General features: G+C 30.1%; 1 protein-coding gene across 1 annotated transcript; it reads right to left on the minus strand.

Annotated features, from left to right (window-relative positions):
- Window positions 1-4,199: 4,199 nt before the first annotated feature.
- LOC11422952 (protein FLOWERING LOCUS T) lies at window positions 4,200-6,911 on the minus strand. Its single transcript, XM_003621008.3, has 4 exons — window positions 6,663-6,911; window positions 6,158-6,219; window positions 5,177-5,217; window positions 4,200-5,023 (listed from the first exon to the last, which is right to left on the minus strand). The coding sequence occupies exons 1-4, from the start codon at window positions 6,864-6,866 to the stop codon at window positions 4,794-4,796; spliced, it is 537 nt and encodes a 178-aa protein (XP_003621056.2). The 5' UTR covers window positions 6,867-6,911; the 3' UTR covers window positions 4,200-4,793.
- Window positions 6,912-9,418: the final 2,507 nt, after the last annotated feature.

Below are 9,418 nucleotides of genomic sequence, written 5' to 3' on the forward strand. Positions count from 1 at the left end.
CTCTTGCCACCATTTATGCCCATCTTCCATAATCAAAACATTGTATAATCTACATCTAAAACATAGTTGCTTCTTCTTCTTCAAAACAAACTAAGAAAATGAGGTTCTTGACTTTAAATGAAAAATCTTAACAACAACTAAGTTTTATGATTTTGACTGTGACTTTTTATTTCTATATAGATTTCAACTGTGACTTTGTGATTGTAGGCGGTTGTAGACATTGTATGAGCTTTATTGTAGCCGGACTTAGATGGCATGTACGCTATCCTTGTCTTTACATATGAACAAATCATTGTCTCCATATTCTCATCTAAACTTTCCTGAAAGGATGAAATTGTGAGATTTACGGCGAATGACTAACTCTTTAGTCTTTTTCTTCTCATTTTAGTACTAATTTTTTATTTTGGAGCATTACCTGATTTGGTGGTTGATGGATTTAATGCTTGAGGAAAAAAGGAACGGTTTGTAGCTAAGTTCATTTGCTTTGGATTTGATTTGACACTCAAAATGTGCACTCACAAGGTGTTTTTGAAAATGTCTTACAACAGGAAATGGATGCAAAATGTAAACATCCAAGCATGAAGCTTTCAAATGATATGCTTTTATATTGTTTCAAATGGTCAGAAACACCGCAGTGGTTGCCCAGAAAGGATGGCCGAAAGAAATAACATGGAGGAAAAGAAAGAAGAGAGAGTAACAAGAGAGGAGAGATTCGAGAGAAGAGGAAATGAGCGGAAATAAATGAGTGGTGGTGTGCTTGACGGTTGAATTTGCAAGAAGGAAAGAAATGTGGAAAATGAAAAAGAGATGGTGGATCTGAAAAAGATAGGTGGAGAGGAGGAGACTCACGTGCCTCTTTCCTTTTCCTTTTTGTTTTATTTTTATTTTTTAATTACACGATTATTTTTTCTTGATTTTTTTATTTAATTTTTCATTTATTTAATTTAAAAAATGAGTATATGATTTTTTTTACTTAAATAATTACATACGTGACTGACCACGTAGACATTGACCGGTCAAAATTGACCAAAATGATCAAAGATGCAAAGGGGCTAAATTTTAGGGGGCCAAAATTACAAGTTAGAGTGGAAAAGAGCACTTTAGCCTATCTAAAATTCTAAATTCGGTTAGAATTAGCGTCAGGTTAGTAGACGCCGAAGAGTTTACCAACGCAAATTATTACTTTTGAAATCGGTCATGACTATAACCAACTTAAAATATTTTTTTTATTTTTTAAAAAAACCAAATTTGTTCTTCTCACAAAATATACGCATAATCAAACTTTTCTTTTGCTTTAATTCTATACAAACATACTTAGTAACCAAAATATAACCATGGAGTCAAATTTTAATATCAAATTAATAAATTAACACAAGAGGTCAAATTCATGCTAACAAAAAGTTTCTAACTGGAAAGTATGTTCCCATATCAACAAGAATGTTCTATACATCAACATGGTTATCCAAATTTATACAAGTATAGCAACGCATATCAATATAACTATGTAAATATATTTTATTACTTCAATAACTCTTAAATTAAATACATACTGATGTGGGAAAATAATCTCTTCTTGAAAAGAAGGCCAGAGCTTTTGGACACCACATGCTCTTCTGGAACTTTGTCGTAAACAGACAAAAGAACAAGCATAAAAAAATGTCAAAATTTGAAAGCAAGTTAGAGAAGAACACATAAACTCTCTTATGTTAGTATGCCTTTTAGCAAGAGTTACTTAATTGTAATTGGTTGACTGTCTATAAATAGAAATAGAGGGAGGGAAAGAGTCATTGAGCGAGTAATTTAAATTTGGATAATGGAGTTAAGGTTCTCATAACAACGTGAAGTGTATCATTTACTCAATTTAATATAGAATTATTTCTTTTCTTAATCTTAGACAAGATGGTTCCTATCAACAAGAAGAAAACAAACACAACATGCTTCACTCCACTTTATGTAAGTATTATTGTATTAAAAGCCATACACAAGAGTGTATGACTACAAACTCCATATCTCTAAAATAGCTTTGAAGGTTAACTTAGAACAAACATATATTTAGTAAATATTAAAGCAATGTTACAAAGTTAAGAAAGGAACTTTGCCCCGAAAGTTATATACTCTTTTTTAAGTATTGGAATCAAAATGATAGTTGTTTGTTAGATTTAATTGGGAAGTTATGAAGCAAGGATAATAAAAAATAAAATATGAACCAAACACTATCTACGATTTCTTTCAAATTAAAAGCACGGATAAAAGATATACCATTTGGTCACATAATGTGCACTTTCCAACGAAGTAATTGATGAAAAAAGCAAAGTTCATATTCCATACAAATTCATTCATGTTGCAGAATGTTCCCTAATAAATAAAAAATAGCTATAATAGCTATAATTTTCCTATTTTGTTGCAGCAAACTACTAGCAATAACTGAAAACAAACCAATGTATGTTAATCACAACGTAATGTAGGAAACCCAAGAGTATTAAAAAAAATAATTAGCAGAAAAGGTTGTCAAAAGCTTACATAAAATCTTAAAAGAAGGCATGATTTGCCAACACCATAATCTTCAATTAGAAGAAGCTTGAACTCATAATCACTGAAAAGGATAACCATAACACATCCGCTCTTATCAGTGGATAAAACTCATAAATATTACACAAACCGGTTTAGCAATTATGACCCACACCAGTTTATAAATAGCACAAAGGAAAAAAAAATGATATATAAGCACAAAATCAGTTAGAAATCAAACAAAAGTTAGCACAAAATCAATTATCTTTCCCTTTATTGATATAAGTGATTTTCGCTTCTATTTAGTTTTTTCTTTCGTGATTTCGTCGTCTTAGTGCGACGTTGTTTTGTCTGTCGTCTTTGTGCGATATTGTTTGTCTTTCTTGTTTCGTTCAGGTATTTGTTCGGTTCAGATTGTCAGATCAGCTTCAATCTAGTGCAGATCCAATCAATGACTTTGGCGTCGTCAACATTGAAGATCCAGAGACATGAGTATTTCGGAGAATGAAAAATAGTCATATGTGTAGGCTTTTGTACTTTGTCGTTTTATACTATTAACATGGATATTGTGAGCTTGTTCGCATATTCATCCTTTTTGTTTTTAGCGAATTTGCATTGTATCGATGTACTCTATCAATTTAAATGAATGAATATCATTTGTTTTTAAGAATAATAAAATTAATTAAGGATATAAATATCATGGCACTATAGCGGTGGCTGAATAGGAGGGTCACAGGCTAGCAACTGCTAGAGTTCCGTGAGGGAGTAAAGCGGGTCTCTAGTTCTATTACAGGAGAGATAAAATAATGAAGGTTTTTTTCGAAGAAAAAAAAACAATGAAGTTTTGCATTAGATATTGTGAAAAAAACATAAAAATAATTAGGAAACATGGATAAAAAATTTAGCTTCAAAAATAGTAGACGCTATTGAAAAAACAAAAAGTGAAACATATTTAGCATTAGAATACCTAGACGCTAATTATATAAATTAAACTAACAAATATTAGCGTCAACAATAGAGTCTACTCTGCTGAAGCTAAATTGGATCAAAAAATGAATTGAATTTTTTTGGTTGTGTTAGATTCAGTGGACGCCAAATAAGATTTTGTGGATGCTAATAGACACTAGTAGCATAAGAAATGATTTGATGCTAAAATTTCTGAAGCTAAATAGCAATTTTCTTGTAGTGGTTTCATTTTGGATATTGGTGAAATTTTTGCCGAATTTTGAAAAAAAAAGGTTTTTCTTGATTTATTTCTGATATAAAAATGTATCCCATCGAAAATATTTTCAATGGCTACAATGCTTAATGGATTTTGATGAAAATCTTGAAATATTTCCATTTCATCAGTATTATATATATATATATATAATGTTTTTTTACTTATCCCAAAGATTAGTATATGTAGGGTTGTTCCTATGAAACAGGAGGTTCGACTCTCTTTTTAAAATAGGCCGCCAATAAAATAAAAATGTAATTTTTTTTTTATGTAGTTAAGCTTCATTAAAAAATCAAAATCAGAAGAACTTCTAAACATGAAACGAAATAAAAAAAATTAAGTGAAAGAGATGTGAAATTTACCTAACGGCGTCGTTTGAATTTGTGACTCCTCCGTTGTTGGAAAGGGAAAACGAATGGTTTATGCACAAAAAAAAAATGATTGTTGTGATTCTTTCAATAAAATAGCTTTTCAAATTGACTGATAAAGTAATTATACAAATTAGGGGTGATTTGATAGCATCAGATTTATTTCCAGAAATGATAACTAAAGTCAAACATGTACTGAAGAAAGAAAAAGAAGTAACAAATATTTATTTTTATTTAAGTAAGGGTGAGTATCAGACTAAATTTTTATTTTGAGACCTATAACTTTTGGAGGTCCGGTTTAGTTGAGCACTTTACACTCCCAAGGTCGGGCATGAGTACATGCACTTCTCAAGTATCTTCTTATACACGCATGAAGAAGTGTTTCTATCTCCTGTTTGATTTTGTTGTAGTTTTTTTTTGTCTTCGACCTTCTTATTTATTAAAAAAGATAGCCTAATAAATGAGCTTGCAACAAGTGTCTAATTTGAGTTAGACACCGACTAACAAATCATCAATTGAGAGCCCATATTGTACCACTTGTTGGCCGGCTAGAACATTTGCGCAATAGTTTGCCTCACGATAGGAGTGTTGTGCCTTAACTTTTCAATTCATCCAAAGCAATCGACGAATTCTCAGAACTAAACTCCACGATCATTTCTTATTTATAGTGTACGATATTATTATTATTATTATTATTATTAGATGATCAACCTCCTTCCACCAGAACCATTTTCTCGTTGACAATTGAAATAGAGAGCAGCAACAGGTAATCCAAGATTGTAAAATTCAGCAAAATCTCTTGTAATGAAATTTTGTCTCCATCCAGGAGCTAATACTGTGTGCCTACAAGGTTGCCTAAACAACACAAATATCACACGATGAATCCCTGATGTTGGTCTTGGATTTTCATAGCTCACTATCTCTTGTCCTACAATTAATAAAAAATAACATATATTTATACAAACATATGTAATAATAATAAATTACAATTTGAAATTATTGAGAAAGATTTTGCTTGCAATTGCACAAAAGATAATTGATTTACACTAAAATTAAAAGTCTAAGAAAATTGTGCACATACCGAAAGTTGTCCCTGTAGTCGCTGGAATATTGGTTACCATCCTAATTAAGGATTCAAAAAATGAAGAAAACAAAAGGGTTATATACAATTTAGTTCACACAAATTATATATATATATATATATATATATATATAGACACGCACACACGATTTAATATATAGCTGCATTTTTTTCACACACACATATACACTATGACATACCAAAATAAATAAAGACACAATGCGAATAAAGTGTATATGTTAGAAGTATGATTGCAAGGTTTGTTGCTTTCTTTGATAGCGACTCCAGTTGACACAAAATTAACAATACTGTGGGCCCGCTCAAGTTTTCTTTTTCACGACAGCATAAGTTGAATATTTTTTGACAAGAGCATAAGTTGAATATGTTATATCCATTTTTTTTTGGTGGTTGTTATATCCAATTTAATATATATATATATATATATATATATATATATACACTCGCGCGCGCACACACATACGTATGTATTTGTCTTACTTAAAAAAAAAAAAAAGGTATTTGTCTGAATTTTTTAAGAGCTTGTGAAATATTTGTTTATTTTGAGAAGCTTGGAAATAGCATATGACAGTCTATAAATTGTTTAAGTGATCTTATTATATAAGCTTTTCTTGGTAAATTAAGAAATCAGATTATGACTTATCTGAAAAACAAATTTTAAAAATAAAGTATACATAAATACTTAAATAAATAAACAAATAAGTGCTTTATCAATTTTAATAAATAATCGTGATCCTAAAATATACAACAGAAGTTATTGCATCAGTATGAATAAAATTTCATAAACACCGTAATTAGTTCTTTTCTTCGAACAAAACAATATCATGATGTAACAAAAAAAAAAAAAAAAAAGAACAAAATAATAACCATGACCTAATATGATTGTGTGATAAATTTGAATATAAAATTAAACATATACATGTAGATTATTAATCAAGTCCATATGGTTAACTTCCCACTTACCAATGCAGGTATTCCCTCATATTAGGGTTACTAGGGCTTGGTCCATCAGGGTCCACCATCACCTGAAAAATGCCACATAATGATAATCTTGATGTTTATAGTTATTGAAATTTCAGGAAACAAAATTACAATTGTTTGCTAGATGTGAAATTCAATTAGGTTTAAATTTTTGCCTCACAAGGGATGCATGGGAAAGGCACTACCAGAAAACATTTTTCAATGGTGCAGCTGATGGTAATACAGTGCTTTCGCAGTTGTAAACACCATCTTAGATGTTTATTTTATGAATTAATATCTCTTAAGGTGACTTTCTTCTATCTTTGGAGGGCCATTTATATTCTTGTATATATATACTTCTATATGCAACTCTATGTATATGGGTTTGAGCACGCTTTGTGCCCTAATTTATATATGGTAATCTTTTTGTTGGTTTGAAGGAAAAAAAAAATTGAAGAATGTAACTGCGATCGATATATTTACTTAATTAAAAAATACGTAAACCAACCAGAGTGTATAGAGTCCTGAGGTCATTTCCACCAACTTGAACTCTTGGTGGATTGACTATTTGGGAGGGTTTCAGCTCGCCACTGTTGCTGACTTCTTTGTTATTTTCATAAACGACCCTCAAAGACACTGAATTTGTAAAGGGATCCAAAACATCTCCAATTACACCACAAACCACAAGAGGGTTCATTGATTTAATACGCATAATTAATAATGTATTTTTTCTTTTTGTTGCTAATATAATAATGTATGTTTTCTAGACCCAAAAAAGAAATGTATGCTCTGATAACTTGCTCATTGGCTCTACTACATGACCATGCTTTTATATATGCTTTGGACTTGCCTTTCATGAGGGGATCACTTGTCATCAATAGATTCTATCCTTTATTTCTTTCCATCTTGTTCCATTTAATTATTTTCTTAAAGTTGTTTTTAGAAGTATTTTCTTAAAGTTATTGTCATATTTGAGAGAAAATATATAAACAAAAATAAATAAAGAAAAAGGACTGTTTTCTGTAATAAAAAAAATAGTGGAATAAAGTGGGTTGTGTGAACTAAAGTATCTTTTCTAGAAAAATAATTAATTTTAAAGATTTTTTGAATTATATAACAACACCACAAATGAGCATATCATAAGCTTTTAAAAACTGAATTAAATTTCTTAAAAAAAAATAGAATTTAAATGTTCGCCATATGATTTCATAGTTACAAATGACCAATTTACATATTTTGATTGCTTGATCATAAACATAAAACAAATTATATATAAAAAGTGCCTTATTGTTTAATAAGCCTGAAATATTGTTAAATATAATATAATATATTGTTAAAAGGAGTGCCGTTATAATATAACATTAGCCAAAAAAAAAAAAAAAATTTGAATAAACATTAGCCAAAATTACTAATTGTAAATATTTTTTTTAAAACACATTAATTTGATGTCACAACTCAACCACATGAGCTACATCGATAAATTCATAAAAATATTTTTTGCTTCTATCTTGATATATTATGTTTATTAAACATTTAAGATGTTAGTTTTATAGTAAAAGTGTTAATCGTCACATTTAGGCATCGAGTTAAAATCTTAAATCTTTTTGAGGATGGTTGTAAAATTATCATTAATGTCAATTTTATTCTGAAAAAAGTAGGATGTATAAATTTCAAAACAATGTTTAGCGTTGTAGTTATGTTTGTATAACTATTAAGTTTTACACTTTAGAAAAATATGATTGTCACGACATACATTTAATTTGTAAAATGCATTTGCATGAAAATTGTCAAAACGGTTATATGTTAACGTCACTACTAGACTCATCAAGTACGTAGTTGTCTTTACTTTTGTATGTCAAATGGATAGGAGCACTAACAAGTTTAGATTGATGTTTGATCCTTAGCCACAAAATAGATACTTTCTAAATCTATTACTCGTTCGTAGGCTCTACAACCAGAAAAGAAAATTAATGCATGGTCAGCATATATGGAATATAAATATAGGGAGCACTTGGAATAAAGTGAGCACTTGGATTCCCTCACCACTCACTTTTTACACTTGGCTATCTACAAATTTAGTTTTTGATTTGGTCTTTCAACCATAGAATTCGATAGGGTAGGAGATAATGATTGTCTCAATTCTTATACTTCATTTTAGAATTATTTGAGAGGTGTAAAAGAGGTATAGATGGAAAAGGAAGAGAAAGACATGAAAGAGAATGAACTCTAACATGTGATAGAAAAAGACATAAACACATATAATACACGCGCTTGCATATGGAAGGAGTCAATTTTGCTAATTCCTCCCTATGTCTGTGTTTTTTTTTTAAGATACCTCCCTATATCTCTTTGTTTATTAATTTAAAACTTGGTTAATCAAATAATTGAGTTTAAGAGGTTTAGAAATTCTATTAAAGGATGAATCGTTCAAGAGAATCTGGATTGATTTTTGGATGAAATAATTTTTTTTAATACTTTACTTAGGGGTGCCAAAAATACCCATGTCCACGGGTACATGTGGGTAATATCCATCACGGACACGGGGCGGATATTTAGACGGGTATCCATGGGTGTAATAAACGGATATTTGATTATCCATTATTATATAGATATAGACACGGATTTGATTGTACTCATACTCACGGATACCCATACCCGATAATAAATTAAGTAAATGACTAAAATATTCTTATATATCTTATCTAATTACTTAAAGTTGTTACCTTATTGAAGGAAATTTTACCGGCCACCTAAGATTCCTCATTATTAATTTTTTTTTTAATTCATCTTATTAAGTTCACTGTTTCTACTTCATTCACATCATAAAACATATCATATGGATTATGTAAGAATCATGAATTTTCTATGGATTATATATGATTTATGAAATTTTGAATTGATTATGTATGGATGTTTAAAATTTGAAGTTTTATGGTAATTAAAAAAAGTTATTATTTGTACAAAAAAATAAATAAATTCAAAAATTCATGGGTACCCATAAATACCCATGGATACCTCAGTACCCGCGGGTACCCACGAGGGTACAGGACAGGTACGGGTATCATATTATACTTGCAAAAGAACAATAATCGATATTAGGGTTTCATATTGTATTGGTCATGCCTTTAGAAGGCTCTCAAGGGTGGTATTTATAGCTCTCTATGGGATTAATTTCTTGTGACTTAAGCCCCAAGCAATGAGGGCATTTAAGTATTTATGTCGAGCTCTATAGGCTTCTGGAAGATGGTGGAGGCGGCTCCCTCG

Source organism: Medicago truncatula, chromosome 7 (genome assembly GCF_003473485.1).
Source record: "Medicago truncatula cultivar Jemalong A17 chromosome 7, MtrunA17r5.0-ANR, whole genome shotgun sequence".
Lineage (NCBI taxonomy): Eukaryota > Viridiplantae > Streptophyta > Magnoliopsida > Fabales > Fabaceae > Medicago > Medicago truncatula.